Below are 17767 nucleotides of genomic sequence, written 5' to 3'. Positions count from 1 at the left end.
CATTTATGGGTTTGCTTAAAATGAGGCATTCACATGGTTTGTATTGATGCTTGCACACTGACCGCACTCAGCTTCCCCTTGCTTCATCATCCATCGTTCAGATGCTGGAGTGAGGATTCACAGTGCCGCAATATACTGAGGTTATTTTAGTAATTGACCAGCTGGGAAGTGACAGTCTGGAACTTAACATGGGCCTCCTGTTAGCTTGAAAGGATTAATGTAACAAACTGGGAGATCTGTTACTGGTGTGTAGTATGTTGATTTAGGTAGGTCAAAGGATTACTTTTTTCTCTTCAGTGAAAAGTAACTGCGCATGTGAGTACCTAATTCCCCGCCCGCCCCCCCAGGTTTATTGAAACATAGAACTGACAAGTAGAATTGTATATGTTTAAGGCTTATAGCAGGATGATTTGATATATGTTTAAATGCTGTAGACTAGGTCATGCTCCCTCCTGTGAAGCCTGTCTTAAAGTAAGCATTTTGAGTAAGTGGGCTGGAGTTCTTCCTGAGACAGACTGGTTGGCCAGGCTGTAATAGGTGATAAGCATGAGGAAGAAGGATTCAGTTTCTTCATTATAAGGTAACTACCTAGGCTATCAACCATATCAACGTTTTTATTGAAATCCTTGAATATTTCTTTTATACTAACTTGCCTTTCTCTCATTGTGTCAGAATTTTACTATAATTTATGTTAAGATGGGCTATCCTCGGCTACCGGTGGAGAAACAGTGTGAACTGGCTCCTACGCTTCTTACTGCCATGGAAGGAAAGCCTCAGCCCCAGCAGGACAGGTATGCTGTCCCCGGTTACCTGGTTCCCCACCTCTGAGAGTCAGTGCTGCCGTTCAAAAACAGATCCACACGTCTGGTTTCACCCGGCCAAATACAAAGGCTTGAGTCGAACTCTTTCAACCGAAATTGCGGTGTTACCTCAACATGACTGTTTGGTTAATTTTGTTAATTATAAAATATCTTGTGAGCATATGGGAAACTGTGCAGAACCGTTAACATTTTTTTCACTCTAAATGCATTTTCAGTTTGGTCAGTTATTTTGAAGCAACTGATTTTCTTGATTGCAAAAATTAGAGCTTGTGATTGCAAAAATTAGAGTTCTAATATGCTTTTCATCAAACCTTTCTGTCTTGGAGGATATAAAGTTTCAGAGCAGTTTTCTTAAGAAACTGATCACTCGTTTGTATTCATGTGGGAATTGAAGAGCTGAAGAGGTTTAGACTGTCATCCTTAGTTTCTCGGTTTAGCCCAAAAGTTCTGTATCCTAGCCTGGTGGTGGGAAGCATGAAGAGAAGCTATGGAGGAAAGAGTTAAGTCATGTTTTCAGTTTGCTTTTCAGAGCATCAACATTTTTAAAAGATCTTAATGCTCACCTTTACAAGTGAAAAAAATTTTTCTTTGGGGATCATGTGGTAGAATCCCTTTAACGTCTGTGTGCAAGCATGTAACAGGATAACAAGGTGCAGACAGCAGTGTTCTGGTGGTAGCTGGTGCAGAAAGCCTTCCTAGAAGTAAAATTAATAGACATTGTAAGCACTGTTTGAAATTGTTTTCATAGCAACAGGTATAGTGAAAGAAAGAATTACTGAAACTGTGTTACTTAAATTCATACAGTGGAAATTTAATATTATATTCCAAATATTGACATGATTCATGTTTAATTTCTTTAGCTTTAGAATGACTTTATTTTTAATTAAACATGAAAAGGAAAAAAAAATGATTGACAGGACATATTGTCAGTTGAACTTTACCTAAGGTTTCATGTTAAATCTCTTGTGGTAATAGATACTAACATTGAGCTCATATTATATACATTTTTCTCAGGTGTTTTTCTGATGAGTCAGGTTGGCTAAAATGTCACTTATCACTCAATATACTGAGCTTTCAATAAGAAAGAAATAAGAATGAAGTCTAGGCCAGTCCCTAGACTTTGTAAATGAGTAATTTTGAAGGTGAATGGTTCTTGCTACGATTGCCATTTTTTGTCATGTGATTTTTTGTTGTTGTTTTGTCTGTTATTTGCATGTATAAAAAACCCTTATTTTTAAACAGTTGCAATAAATGTAATTGTTTTTTCAGCTTAATGCATCTTTTAATACCAACCCTTTTTCACATGAAATACCCTGTTGAATCATCAAAATCAGCTTCTCCGTTTAATCTTGCTGAGAAACCAAAGACTGTGCAGCTGCTTTTGGACTTCATGCTAGATGTCCTTTTGATGCCTTATGGGTAAGTAAAGCAAAACAAAACAAGTGACCTTGTTCTTGACTGCTTTTACTGTGTGGAGTCCAGTCCTCTTTTCAGTGATTCAACTTTCACGTGAAAATGAGTGTGTCTCAGCTTCACTGCGGTGCAGCCCTGACCTCTCCCAAACTCCAGCCCCACTGCTTACTGATCTTAACGGCCTGGAGCTGCTTTTGTGCTTTCAGACATGACCCATCCAAGCTGAAATCAATCTTTCCCAGTAAACGTAGTTTCTCTCCTTTAATTACATCAGTGCAGTGATGGTTCTCTTAGCCATGAAGGCATACAATTAGAAGTTGCCTCCAGCTTTCTCTTCCTGGTTGCTTCAGTGTCAATTCCATAAAAGCGGCTACCACTGCCTCCATGTGCCCTGGAGTCATTCCCGTTGCTTCCTGCTAGTTCTGGCTCTCTTAACCTCTCTTCACATTGCTCACCAGCTTCTCTTCTTCAGTACTGTCTACACTGCCACAGAGCTTCCTGATTTTTGAAACGCAGATCTTACCAGGTTCCACCTTAAAATCCTTGGGCTGTTGTTTTCCAGTCCTTACATGCGCTTTTGCATTTCACGCACTCTATGCCCTCGGTATCTCCTGGCCTGTCTTTAAGAGCATACAGTTCGCTCTGCTTAGAATGCTTCCCCATCACAAGAGAAAGGAAGAAGGAAAGAAAGAAAACAACAAGAAACTACAGCTAAAAAAAACCACTTTGAAAAGCCTCACAAAGGAGCTTAGACATCAGCTCTATCATCTCCGAGGTAGACCCCTTGCCCGAGGCCGAGGACACTCCTTGTCCGCATTACGCTAAGCACCCATCTGCAGTGCCACTGGGTGTTGAGTACGGTGTTGACATTCCCTCTCTCCTGCTAGACTGGGAGCTCTCTGAAGTCAGGAGCTGTTTGCTCCGGTGCCCACGTTGTGATTTGCTTCCAGCCTGCTCATTTTTAGGTTGTCCTGCTGCCAGAGATATTTTCCTAGAATACTGCTTCCATTGTGCTTCTTTGGTAGTCTACACCAGGAGCGCGGTGTGCGGGGCTCCCCACCCTCTGTCCCTCCCTCAGCCACAGGAGACTTGACGCTGTTCACTTTCCTCTCCCGTTTGTTCCCCTCCTACCCTTCTGGTTTGGCGGTTTTATTTTTCTGGACCTTCCACTACCTCTGTAATGTGTGTGCTCAGTTCGCTTATGACTCTTTGTGACCCCATGGACTGTAGCCCGCCAGGCTTTTCAGTCTGTGGAATTTTACAGGCAAGAATACCGGAGCGGGCTGCCATTTCCTCTCCAGGGAATCTTCCCGGCCCAGGGATCAAACCCACAGCTCTTGTGTCTCCTGCATTGGCAGGCGTGTTCTTTACCAGCTGAGCCACCAGGGAGGCTACCATGGAACTTGTGTCATATCATTTCTTACTTCTCTGCAGTTTCTTTGTCATCTGATAGCATCCTGTGCTGTTGCGTGTGTTGTATTGCTATTTTCTCGGCTTGCTGCAGTCGGCAGACACTCGGTCTTACACCTCCTGCTCTTCCCCTGTCTGGTGTTCGGGATGGTAGTCTACAGTATTAGCTGTTCAGTAATTGATTGGCTTACTTCCTGTGTACTGCCAGTCTTGCTGTAACTTAGAAATAAATGAAAATCTCCTTTTATAGTTGTTAAATCTGGAGGCAGCCAGAATTGGCAGGTGATGATGGCTTCAAAGTCCAACTTTAACTTAGGCACACAATATACCCAAGCCAGTGGTCCCTCACATTTTTCTTCCCAGTGAGAATTTGCATTGTTTATATATAGATATTAAAGTGGTTCTTCAACAAGTTTAAAAAAATTAGATGAATTTAGGAATGAAATGAATATGATATATAGTAATGTGGAATAGTTTACTGTGCTGTTAAGCTCCTAGTGTTTAATTTTTACTATAACGGATATTTTAATATCAAGTCTGGGAATTTGTCAGCTTAGAATTTCAGATTTCAAATGGACTTGAATCATTATTTATATCAAAATTTTCATTTTGTAGATGAGAAATGCTTAATTGGTTTAAATGTTTAACCAGTTTAATTAGTTCAAAATGAGTTTACCAGAAATCTTATTTTTAATCTATAGAAGCTAAAAATGAAATAGCCTGATAAATCAATAAGTATCTGTGACGCTATATGCTTTGAATGTATAATAGAAAAAGCTGGTCCTTATGATTTTTCTTCTTTGGGTCCTTTTGAATTTTTTCATTTTGGGGGCATTATATGCTTGTGTGGTGAGTGGTTTGGAGGTTTCAGTGGGTGTTCTGATGGAGAGATACAAGAAGTTTAAGGAGAATTGAACAGAAATGGGAATGAATATAAAATTATTCTCTGCTTTGGGTATAAAACAATAGCTTTTTTTTTTTTTAACTTCCATTACAGTCAATAAAATGTAGTGGGTTCATAGTGACTTTTAGAACAATAATTTATGGATTGAGCATGAACAGAATACTTATATTAATTATTGGTAACTGTTATGGTTCATTTGTAGTCAAATTGAGCAGATATACTCTAACGGTTAATTTGCTGAGGATGTGGATACCTTTTAAAGATACCTATCTTTAAAATTCTCCTTTATGATGAAATTTTAATTTCAAGTGTTTATTCTTCAACAAAAATTCTGTGGAAGGAAAGTATGTAATTGAATGTATTACATATGCATGTGTTCGTATGTGTTTTTATAGAGGGGCTAAATTCCCATTTCCTTTCCAGATATGTGTTAAATGAATCCCAGAGTCGCCAAAATTCATCTTCAGCACAGGGTTCTTCTTCAAATAGTGGGGGAGGTTCTGGAATACCACAGCCTCCCCCAGGAATGAGCTTTTATGCAGCTAAACGAGTTATTGGAGATAACCCATGGACACCTGAACAGTTGGAACAGGTATCACACACTGTGTGTTCATATGGAGCTTAACCCTGCACACTTGCCCCTGTGAAGTCAGTCCATGGAAGCATGTGTCAGAGAATTCCAGTCATTCAGGCTGTCTAATGAAATACATTTGAGAGGCGCGACTGATGTAATGTGCTCACATCATCATGTCATTTATTGGTTAAAGCCCCAGGGAGAGGGAGGAGTGGGAAAAACTCTTCAGTTTTTCAAATGTTGCTTCCATATATCACATGTAAAATACACCCCACTTACAGATTGAATGTCTTTAACTTCTTTCATTTTAGTTTTTAATTATAGGTGTAATGTTTAGCTGCTTTGGTGCAGTTAAAATGCAATTTACCTTATGTTATTCAGCTTTTTAGGGCTGTAGGTTTTGAGTAAAATGAGGAACAAGTGACCATGTGGGGGAGAAAGCATGACGCCCTTTTATATTTCTTCCTGGGAATTGAAAAATTGGCATTAAGAATTTTATTCTGGATTTAAACAGGACACAGATGTTCTCTGAGCAGCTTTTAAAAAAGACTGGTGCTCTACAGAGAAGGTGCCTCACTGTGTCTGTGCCATCAGGCACCTCAGGGAAGAGCAGATGAGATCAGTATGTAATTATTTTGGAATTCAAGCAACATGGGTTAGTCTTCCAATCCTTCCTTTATCTCTCCATGGCAGTCTAAATGATGTGGTCCTTTTCTTTCTGGCAATGTAAGTGATCACTGATCAAAACAGTGTTCCCAGGAAAGGGAAGAATTCAAGTGAGCATTCTTGCCACTCACAAATTTATAGAGTGATTTGTTCAGCAAGGGTTCTATGTGATTAGATTAAATCTGCATATTTTATAAATCTTTTCTCTTCTTAAACTATGATGTAAGAAAGAAAGAAAGGTAAATACTAGCTGAAGCTACTCTTTTAAGTGTGATCTCTGTGACAGGCACGATACTGAGTACTTTGAATACATTATTTCATTTAATCCTCACAGCAGAACTGACAAGGCATAGAAATTATTGGTTCTATTTTGTAAAAAGAACTGAGTTTGGAGATTCACCACAGTCTCACTCCTAGCAGGAGGCTTTGCATCTAGGTCTCTCTGAGTGCTGAAGCTCTCAGTGCTAGAGAATCACTGTTAACATTCAATGGTAATCTTACGTTGGTCATGATTTGCTAATTCCTAAGGGCTTCTGTATGCCTTTTGTCCATTTCTTGTTCGAGCCTTAAAGAGTTTGGTTTCAAGGATGAAAGCTGTTTTCCTCTAATTTTTAAATATCCCTTTTGTTTTTTACATTTTTTCTTTCAGATGAAACAGCTTTTCTTTTTTTCAAATGATAGTATTAGTGATAGTGTAAATATTCAAGTAATACAGAACATTATAACAAGAAATTAAAAATTACTTGGAATCCCACCACCCTAGTTTGTCATTCACCTTTCACCTACTCTATATATGTGTGTGTGTACACAAATGCAATTTTAAACATTACATTTATATATATATATAGTATACTATTTGAACTTCATTTTTTTAAACAAAATGTCAGGTTTTAAAATAATGTCTTTTTAAATATCTGTATTAAATAATGCATAAATCACATATGTTTTAAACTAGTCTCCTATTCCTAGACATGCATATTGTTCTCAATTTCCTTTGAACACTTTTTCTGTAAATCTTTATGTAGTGACTCTCATAGCTGCAGTGAATGCTTGCATCTTCTCTGTTGTAGCTCTTGTTGCAGGTCAGTTGTATTGAACACACAGACGGAAGGCAGGCATTTTTATGATCCATTTGTCTGCTTTTTAAAATTTATCCTTTGTCATTTTGTATTAATAATTGTAAACTTTTATCGGTCCTATTTCATATACATGAGAACTGTTATGTAACTGATTTTAAAGGTAAAATTTCATTTTTCAGGTACATTTATTCTAAATGCAGTTATTGGTGTGAAATTCATAGCTTCTTCATGTTGCCTGAAGTTCTTAGCAGAATCTAAGAATCTTTTCTTCAGCCTGTTTCATTTTAGCCAGTTAGATTGAATACTGTTTGATTAGAATTTTACTTACGTTTGAAATTCTTGCATATGTTTGAAATCATGTTGTTTTCAGTATGTAAGAACATAGAGGGCATAGTTAGTATGTTAGCAGTAGAATAGAACTCCATGGACGGTGTTTTCTTTCTTTTTGAACTGTCACAAGAATCCATGGAGTACTTCACTCCTGATGTACCACACTCTACCTAGAGGCTCCAGATTTGGACTTCAGTTCAAGGCTTCACCATTCTAGAGAGGCTTTTCACCCAAATAGGAAGGCTTTGTATCATAGTGGCCTTGGAGTCTGAGAGATTTGGGTTTGGATTGTGCCTTCATCATTTATTAAATGTCTTAATCTCTTCAGCCTTGCCTCAGTTTTCTTATCAGAAAAATGGGTGTAATGATACTCATTTCGTAGATTGTGAGGGTTAAATGAAATCATGAATATATATGGTTTAGTATGGTCCCTGGCACACTGTAAGGCTAAATAGGAGTGGCTACTGTTGTTCTATTAGTCTTTGGTTTATGACCATAGTAATATGTTAAACAGATACTTCAGGTTGGTGGTATTTGTTCCTCTGATCGGTATTTTTCCTTCCCTTCGTTTATCTACAGTGCAAGTTGGGTATAGTGAAATTCATAGAAGCTGAGCAGGTGCCTGAGCTCGAAGCTGTTCTCCACCTGGTGATTGCTTCTAGTGACACACGCCACAGTGTAGCCACCGCAGCAGACCTAGAGTTGAAAAGCAAGCAAAGGTGAGCTCCTTCCCCCTTTAAACTTTAAAAATTGAAAAGATGCTAGATTTCTAAAAGCTTGCTCAGCACATATTCTTTTCAGCTTTTGCATAATGAGGCATTCAATTTATGAGATTGTGAAATATACCTAATTTATATGAAAGACAGTTTGCTGAGGAGCAGAATTTTATATAAGGCAAAGAGGAAAAGCAGTTTGGAGAAGCAGTTTAAAATTGGAATGGATAAGGATAATTACCATAAGAACTGAAACCTTTGTTTAGGTAAACGAACTTAACTAATGTTAAGAAAAATGTCGAAACCCAAAAGTTACTCATTTTTGAATCTTCCTCTGAAATTCTTTGAGATGGCTTTTAATAAAGGATATGTAGGTATTATGGTTAATATGAAAATCAGGTCCCATGAAAAGAGATACTGAATAGGTCTTAATATACACTAGAGAAAATACGTATAATAAATAGACTCATAGAAAAAATTGTATATAAGAAATCAAATCATGCACAGTAAAACAATAGTATGCCAACTGGCAAATAAAATTGTGTAACTGCGATTACTCCATTTAAGTTTCTGTTGAAACTGCTGTGCTTATACCCTGTTGATTGACACTGTAAATTGAAATAATTTTTGGAAAGCAGTTTGTAGTAGGTAATGAATCATAAAAATACTTACAGTCTTTTTTTATCTGAATCTTCTGGAATTTTATCCTAAGAGAATCATTCAAAAGAAGAGAAATATCATATTTAGAAAAATGTTACAGATTCATTAATTGTATTATTTCCTATAATTGTTAAAAAAGGAAACAAAATCAGATTTCTACAGTGGGTAAATAGTGAAATTAAGTACGTGACCTATATAGAGTATTATATCAGTATAGGTATTATTATCTTCCCAAATAATTATAAAAATAATACAGCAGCATGTAAATTGCCCCAACATAATGGCAGATGAATAACACATAATACAAGATGATATATGTACTGATTTTTAATAAATGACATGTGCTGCTGCTAAGTCACTTCAGTCGTGTCCGACTCTGTGTGACCCCATAGACGGAAGCCCACCAGGCTCCCCCGTCCCTGGGACTCTCCGGGCAAGAACACTGGAGTGGGTTGCCATTTCCTTCTCCAATAAGTGAAAAGTGAAAGTGAAGTCGCTCAGTCATGTCCGACCCTCAGCGACCCCACGGACTGCAGCCTACTAGGCTCCTCCATCCATGGGATTTTCTAGGCAATAGTACTGGAGTGGCTTGCCATTGCCTTCTCCAAAATGACATGTGCAAAGACTGGAAAATACATGAAGAATTGAAGATACTTTGTTTAAAAAAATAAGATTATGGAATACTTCATTTTTGAATTTATTTTAATGCTTAATGTAATAAAAGGACCAAGGGATGTGGGTAAGATGATAAAACTTTATAAAGGTATATATCATAGTTTTCCCTCTCCAAAGAAATATAAGTAGGTGTCACAAGATAATGAAATTAACTTCATTGTGTCTTAATTTGCTTGTTAAAATATAAGTGAGCTGTGTCTGTGTAGTGGTGGTTGGGAATGCATGTCTGTCATGGAATTAATTCTGGTCCTGCCTCTAGCTGATTGTCTGAATTTGGAAGACGCAGTTACCCTCACTAGGCCTTGGACTCTGTAAAATGAGAAATTTGCACCAGATTGTACTTAACATTCCCCACCAAGTCTAAAATTCTTTCATGCTGCTATGACTGTGTCTTCCTGGTATCTCCTTCAAGAAATTTATTTGGTTTTGAAGTGTCAAAAAACCTTGTATAAAAATTTTATTCAAGCATAGTTGATTTACAGTGTTGTGTTAATTTCTGCTGTACAGCAAAGTGATTCAATTATATATATATATTTTTATACTTTATAAAAATATAAAATATGTTTTATATATATATCAGTTCAGTTCAGTCGGTCAGTTGTGTCCGACTCTTTGCGACCCCATGAATCACAGCACGCCAGGCCTCCCTGTCCATCACCAGCTCCCGGAGTTCACTCAGACTCAAGTCCATCGAGTCGGTGATGCCATCCAGCCATCTCATTCTCTGTCGTCCCCGTCTCCTCCCACCCCCAATCCCTCCCAGCATCAGACTCTTTTCCAGTGAGTCAACTCGTCGCATGAGGTGGCCAAAGTATTGGAGTTTCAGCTTTAGCATCAGTCCTTCCAATGAACACCCAGGATTGATCTCCTTTAGAATGGACTGGTTGGATCTTCTTTTCCATTATGGTTGACCACAGGATATTTAAGATAGTTCACTGTACCATACAGTAGGACCTTGTTATTTATCCTTTCTATGTATAATAGTTTTATGTATTTTAAAAATTTTAAAAATTTAAGTATAGTTGATTATAGCGTGGTGTTTATTTTCTGCTGTACAGCTAAGTGGCTCAGTTATACATTCTTTGTCATATTCCTTACTATTACAGGATACTGAATATAATTCCCCGTGCTGTACAGTAGGACCTCGCTGTTTATCCATCCTGTGTATAATAGTTTGCACCTGCTTATCCCAAACTCCCAGTTCTTCCTCCCTCCTCCCCCTTGGCAACTGCAAGTCTGTTCTATGTATCTGTGACTGTTTCATAGATATGTTCGTTTGTGTCATATTTTAGATTCCACATACAAGTGCTATATCATGTGGTATTTGTCTTCCTCTTTCTGTCATACTTCACTCAACATGATAATCTCTCCAGGTCCATCCATGTTGCTGCAAATGGCATTATTTCAGTCTTTTTTGTGGTTGAGTAATATTCCATTGTATGTATATGCCACATCTTTATTCATTCACCTTTTGATGGACGTTCAGATTGTTTGCATGTCTTCATGTCTTGTCTTTTATGAATAGTGCTGCTGTGAACATAGGCATGCGTGTATCTTTTTGTATTATTGTTTCGTCAGGATGTATACCCAGGAGTGGGATTGTCAGGTCCCACTGGCAAGTCTTTTTTTCTTTTGAGGACCCTCCAAACTGTTTTCCAAAAATACTTCCTTTAAAACTTCATTGTGTTTGGACTGGCTCCATTCTTTACACCATGCAACAGATTGGATTGTTGGAGATATAAATGTGGTGCTGAAGTATTCTAATTAGTTTTGGTTTTGTTCATTGAAATAAGTATATTTTCCAAAAAAAAAAATAGCATAACATTGTTTAGAGGTAAAAAGTGAGTTGAGAACAATATGTAGATATACCATTTTGTTAAATAGAAATCCCAAAGTATCTCTTCAAGCGATCCTTCTCTTTATTGATCTGTTTCTATCTACCTGCCATACCCATCTAGCTGTTTTATGTGCATAGGAAAGAAGTCTAGAGAAAGATACACCAAAGTTAGTGGTTATTGAAAAGAAATGGAGAGGGTTAGGGTGCAGAGTATAAGGAATTGTATTCTCTATGTTAATAATTTTTGAGTTTTCATAAGCGTGTAATCAGAAAACTAAAGCTAGAAAGGTGATAGGAGAAAAGTAGAAGAAACAGTGAAAGTTATCCTTATTAGTTAACCACTGTTAGGTTTTTTGTTAAAGTAAGTGTGTTTTGTCAAAAATCTATAAACTTGAAGTATTTATAGAAGAGAAACAAAGGTGGAACTCAAGTATTAGTTAGTAGAAATCAGCTGAGGAAAGATACAGGTAAATATAAGTAGGATTGTAGGCTGTCTTTGAGGATAGTGGAATTGTGGACATCCAAATGAGGTAGTTTGATAAGAGATGAAAGAAGAGATGGATTAGGAAAACAGTCTAAGCACCGTGGTAACTTACATTTGCACAGATACAAGATAGTTTGAAAGCAGAATCGAGGTCAAAAGAGAGAAGATAGTGAGGTTAAATCTTACTATTTCAAGTGAAATACAGAATTGCATTATTACTTGGTTTATAGAATGACTGGCTGGCGGCTGCTGCAGAGGGTGGGTGTACATCACCAGTCACATTATATTTCTAAGTCAGGGGTCCCCAACCTCCACACCATGGGTCAGTACCTGCTCTCAGATCAGCAGTGGCATTAGATTAGAAATAAACTGCACAATAAATGTATTGCACTTGAATCAGTCCCAAACCATCCTTCCCTCTACCAGCCCATTGTCTGTGGAAAAACTGTCTTCCGCAAAATCAGTCCCTGGTGCCCAGAAGGTTGGGGAGTAATGTTCTAAGTCACCGTGTTGTGGGGCCCAATTAGGAATAAGTCTTAACGACTAAATGGCAGCAGGAGGTGTCAAGACCGCAAGTGTGTGCTGGGGGACCAGAGGGGGATGCTGGCGGCCACAGTGACACAGGATTTGAGAAAGGCCGTGGGCTGCAAGCTTCCTCGGGTTGTGGCTTTAATGGGTGAAATGTTTTTCTGGTCACTTTCCATATCACTTTTGAATTTCCAAGTGGCTAAACAGAAGAATCATGCCTCAGGGCTCTTGTAGTATGGCTCTGCTGGACCTGCTCCGTGTCATTGACCCTGAGAGTGGAATACAGTCCAGATTTCTTGAGTAGTACTAAATCGGGCCACTGGCTACAATGAATCATGGTGGGATAAGGGGCTTTTTTTTTCTGTTTGAAAACTAACTTTGATAGAAATTAATCCCTTTCCTTCTCTTCTGCAGTGTCAATTACCTTCTCTTCATTTGTATATTTATAACATTTTTCTTTAGTAATGTATTGAGGTTACGATATTTTGAAATTATTGAAGTGGGAGAGAAAAATAATAATTTTAACAAGCTTTGTTGGAACTCTCTGTAGCTTGATTGACTGGAATAATCCTGCCATCATTAATAAGATGTACAAGGTATACCTTGGAGATATACCACTGAAAACAAAAGAGGTAGGTTGTTTTGGTTTATTCTTACATCATCATAAAAGCATTTTATTGACATGGTGATACTTGAACATTTTCTCCAGGTTATTTTGATTTAGGCTGAACATATGTTATAGGAAGTACTAGTTTTAGGCTGTACTAGTGTAGGTAGATTAAAATCTCCTGAAGTAGCTTAGTTTACCTGATGTGGTGTTTTCTATTCAGCTGCCTAGATTAGGCGTCAGTAAACATTTTCTGTAGATATTTTAGACATTAATGTCTTTATAGTTCTGAGGCTGCAGCTACTCAATTCTGCCATAACGTGAAAGCTGCCATAGAAAATAACTGAATGAGCATGGACATGTTCCAGTAAGACTTTATTGATAGTGAAATTGGAATTTCTTATTATTTTGTGAAATACAATTTTACAGAATATTGCTTTGATTTTTAAAAAGTCATTTGAAAATGTAAAAACTTCTTTTAACTCACAGACCTTACCAAGACAGACAGATGTTGCTTAATAACATAAGTTCTTTTTAGTTCTCTGTGTTTAGAAGTATTCCAAGTCTAAACCTAGACATACAAAATTGTTTGCTTTCTAAACCATAAATAGTTGTTTTAAAAATCATGTTAACTCCTGTTAGATTAAATTGAGTGTGATAGGAACTTCCCTGGCTGTCCAGTGGTTAAGACTCCCTACTTCCACTGCAAGGGGCTGGGGTGTGATCCCTGATTGGTGAACTGAGATCCCTCATGCTGTGACACAGGCCTCCTCAGCCCCTCCCAAGAAGAAAATGTTGTGTGCAATGTAGCAGAAAGAACAATGAGTTGGGAATTCTCACCCCACCCTGATTCTCCTCCTGAGTGGATGCACATAAATGTCTTGGAGAGGAGAGATCTAGCTAATTGCACAACCTTTCTGGGCATCATGTTCTTCATGTAGAAAACGAAGAGGTTGAACTAGGTCAGTGGTTCTCAGAGTGTGGTCCATGCATTGGTCACAGAGGATCTTTTAGAGGTTCACAAAGCCAAGACAGTTTTTGCCTTTTTTTTTTTTTCCTGTGTTGAATTTTGCACTGATGGTGCAAAAGCAGTGATGTGTGTCACTGCTGGGACCTTAGCATGAATCAGAGCTGTGTCACTAAATATTTATTAGGAATCATTCTGTTCCTCACTGTCAGCACTCTTGGTTAAAAAGGAGAGAGGAAATAAAACTCAGCTTTCGAATATCCTTGATGAAGCAGAAAAAATTATTTTATATTAAGAGTAGAGAGACAAACTGGTTATTAAGATGGGTATTTGGCATGAATTTTCTCTTTTAAAAATGAGGTTTCAAGAAAAACAGTTAACATGCTCTGTTGACAGTGGTGAAAGTTGAACTTCTAAGCAAAAATTAGAATTTTGGGAAATTTGTATTCATTGTGTTGAGCATGACAGCCTGTCAGTATTTATAGAGTTTTCTGATAAGATTGGTCATGATATTAATGTGTGATTTGCGTGTGCGTGGATGTTTTATAATGAAATATTTGTATAACTCAGTGAGCCAATATTTTCCAAATGACCAGTGTTGTTACAGAAGCATACAAGGGTAAGGGAGCCATTTAATATAATTTAATAGAGTGGTGGAATTTAGTATACTGTAACAGGGTATGCAGAGGTTCCATTGATACATTTTCCAAATCCACATGACAACCTTTAAGAAACTATTGTGTATCAAGTTTGTGGAAGTTTGTGCATGGTATCTCTATTTAGAATATCTGTAATTAAGAATATCTGTAGTTACCTGAAAAACCTAATAAAATCATCACCATTTTTCCAGTCACATATCTGTGTGAAGCTGGTTTTATTTTTTTTTAATATACTGAAACCAAAGTAACATATCACAACAGATTAAATGCTGAAAAAGACACAGGAATCCAGCTTTCTTCTATGAAAGTGGATAGTGAAGAGATTTGCAGAAAAAACAGTACCACTCTCTCAGTGCAGTTTTTTGTTTTGAAAAATGTAGTTTTAAATTTTTCTTAAAAGTATGTTATTTATGAAAATATCTCATGGCTTTAATACTATTTTTAAGTGACTAAGTACTTAAAATTTTTTCAGTTTTAATTTCTAATATAGTAAATATTCATAGATATTCCAGCATAAAAGAAAGATCTTTGGAAGCTTCAGTAGTTTTTAAGAGTATAAAGGGATCTTGAAACAGAAGTTTTAGAGACCATTGATTTAGATGATCTCTCATGATTTCATATCAATATTAATTGATAATAATTTCAAAGTGCTGAATTATGATGTTTTCAACAGGGAGCAGTTCTAAAGCCAGAGCTGAAAAGGGACCCAGTCAGCACAAGAGTCAAGTTAAAAATTGTCCCCCACCTTCTTCGTTCTAGACAAGCTGCCGAAACGTTCCCAGCTAACATTCAGGTAACTGATTTTTTTCAAGGGAAATATGACCTGTTTACAACTTTTATGTCTGTGTAACTGGAGAAAGAACTCCATTAATGAATATTCAGGAGGTAGGTTGATATGTATAACAAGATTAATGAGATTCTTTTTTCTCCCTGAAGTTCAGCTGTAGAAAATACTTAAAAATTTTTATTATAGAGACTTCCCTGGTGGTCCAGTGGTTAAGACTTTGTTTTCCAGTACAGGGGGTGCAGGTTCCATCCCTGGTCGGGGAGCTGAGATCCCACATGTCTTGGAGCCAGAAAACCATAACATAAAACAGAAGCAGTATTGTAACAAAATCTTATCAGTTCAGTTCAGTCGCTCAGTCGTGTCCGACTCTCCGCGAGCCCATGAATCACAGCACGCCAGGCCTCCCTGTCCATCACCAACTCCCGGAGTACACTCAAACTCATGTCCACAGAGTCGGTGATGCCATCCAGCCATCTCATTCTCTGTCGTCCCCTTCTCCTCCCGCCCCCAACCTTTCCCAGCATCAGAGTCTTTTCCAATGAGTCAACTCGTCGCATGAGGTGGCCAAAGTATTGCAGTTTCAGCTTTAGCATCAGTCCCTCCAATGAACACCCAGGATTGATCTCCTTTAGAATGGACTGGTTGGATCTCCTTGCAGTCCAAGGGACTCTCAAGAGTCTTCTCCAGCACCACAGTTCAAAAGCATCGATTCTTCGGCGATCAGCTTTCTTCACAGTCCAACTCTCACATCCATACATGACCACGGGAAAAACCATAGCCTTGACTAGACGGACCTTGGTTGGCAAAGTAATGTCTCTGCTTTTTAATATACTATCAAGGTGGGTCATAACTTTCCTTCCAAGGAGCAAACGTCTTTTAATTTCATGGCTGCAGTCAGCATCTGCAGTGATTTTGGAGCCCAAAAAAATAAAGTCTGACACTGTTTCCACTGTTTTTCCATCTATTTCCCGTGAAGTGATGGGACCAGATGCCACGATCTTTGTTTTCTGAATGTTGAGCTTCAAACAAAATCTATAAGGCCTTTAAAAAATGGCCCACATGAAAACATAGTAAAGTTTTTTGATTATAGACTATATCCCCTCTGTGGTCACCATGCGCTCTAAACGTATGGTGATAACCCCTTTCAACCTATTGCTTTTCTGAGCCGTGTTTTTCCAAAAATGGTAGCAGCAGAAGCTTGTTCAGTGGAGTGGAATAATGAGTCGTCCTTGATTGGAGCCCCACATGTAGGCAGTGGCCACAGCCTCTGAGCTCTGCCGCCTGGTTTCTTCGTCTCCCTAGGGCAGGTGCTGACGTTACCGGAGATCGTCACTTCTTGTTTTGCTTGTCACAGTTGTCTTCCTTGTTGCCCCATCTTGCCCAGAGCCAGTCTGTTTTGTGTGTGGCCACCAGAGTTATTTTTGCACTTGGAAATCTTTGTACTCTTTTGGTATGGGATATGAGCCCCTCCGCAAAAGCCCTTGCCTTTCATTCAAGTGATGACCAGTCCAGCTCTAGAGACAATTTATTTGAGCATGGTTTTGTCGTTAGTTACTTGCTTTTGATCTTAAATAGGGCTTCCCTTGTGGCTCAGTGGTAAAGAACCCACCTACCAACGTAGGAGAGGCGGGTTCGATGCCTGGGTTAGAAAGATCCCTTGGAGAAGGAAATGGTAAGCCAGTCCAGTGTTCTTGCCTGGGAAATCCCATGGACAGAGGAGCCTGGCTGGCTACAGTCCATGGGGTTGCAAAGAGTCAGACGTGACTTAGTGACTATAAACAACAAATACAACTTTTCATCTTAAATAAACCATAGAATTTTCCCCTGTTTTTCTTTAAACATTAAAAAAAAATCTGTAGAATGGGTGTGATGATAGTGGATAGCTCATAGCAGTGTTGTAAAAACTTGAGTGGGATAGCTGATAGAAGATTGAGAGCATGCTGCTAGCACTCATTCAGTGAGGAAGTTCTCAGTAAATGGTGGAAAGGCAGCAGTTATTTCCCGACTGGTCTTGTATCTCAGCACCCCTCGCCCTGTGCCTTACATACCAGCAAAGATCGTGGCTCTTAAGTGAGCCATTTTCATGGCTCTGTTTCATGACTCCTGGTGTAGTGCTTCCCTGGTGGCTCAGAGGTTAAAGCGTCTGCCTCCAATGCAGTAGACCCGGGTTCGATCCCTGGGTTGGGAAGATCCCCTGGAGAAGGAAGTGGTAACCCACTCCAGTATTCTTGCCTGGAGAATCCCATGGACGGAGAAGCCTGGTAGGCTACAGTCCACGGGGTCGCAAAGAGTTGGACACGACTGAACGGAACGGAACGGTGTAGTGCCCCTCAACATCTGCTCCGGTTTCAGGATTTTCTCTAGTGGGCCCCCTCCCATCTAGAATGTTCCTATTTCCTGCCTCTCCTCCCTTTCAGTACCAAAGTAAGAACACCCTCATCTTGCTCACTGTATGTATATGGTGGACATTGACTTCTGTCTTCACGTCTCTCCCTCTTAAGACTTATTTCGGTGGCTGCTTCCTCTTCCTAACTTCTGTCTTCATCTCTCTCCTTCTTAAGGCTTATTTGTTCTGCTTCCTCCTTCTAGGTGATACAACTTTTATTCCTAGTATCTGCTCTCCAATATTTAGTAGCAGCAGTGTTAGTCACTC

General features: G+C 38.6%; 1 protein-coding gene across 3 annotated transcripts in view; it reads left to right on the top strand.

The window, feature by feature from the left end:
* The window catches only part of ECPAS (Ecm29 proteasome adaptor and scaffold), a 111009-nt gene that overhangs the window by 35791 nt on the left and 57451 nt on the right, over nucleotides 1–17767 (top strand). For all 3 annotated transcript variants that reach the window (XM_055427579.2, XM_055427576.2, XM_055427577.2), the window contains 6 exons: nucleotides 673–791; nucleotides 2091–2240; nucleotides 4972–5140; nucleotides 7777–7916; nucleotides 12645–12726; nucleotides 15001–15120. In XM_055427579.2, the coding sequence (XP_055283554.1) occupies nucleotides 673–791; nucleotides 2091–2240; nucleotides 4972–5140; nucleotides 7777–7916; nucleotides 12645–12726; nucleotides 15001–15120 (780 nt within the window). The remainder of the gene's footprint in view (nucleotides 1–672; nucleotides 792–2090; nucleotides 2241–4971; nucleotides 5141–7776; nucleotides 7917–12644; nucleotides 12727–15000; nucleotides 15121–17767) is intronic.

The sequence above is a fragment of the Moschus berezovskii genome, chromosome 7, assembly GCF_049115385.1.
Source record: "Moschus berezovskii isolate FMDL1 chromosome 7, NW_MosBer_1.0, whole genome shotgun sequence".
NCBI lineage: Eukaryota > Metazoa > Chordata > Mammalia > Artiodactyla > Moschidae > Moschus > Moschus berezovskii.
This window is presented reverse-complemented; position numbering and strand designations above follow the sequence as displayed.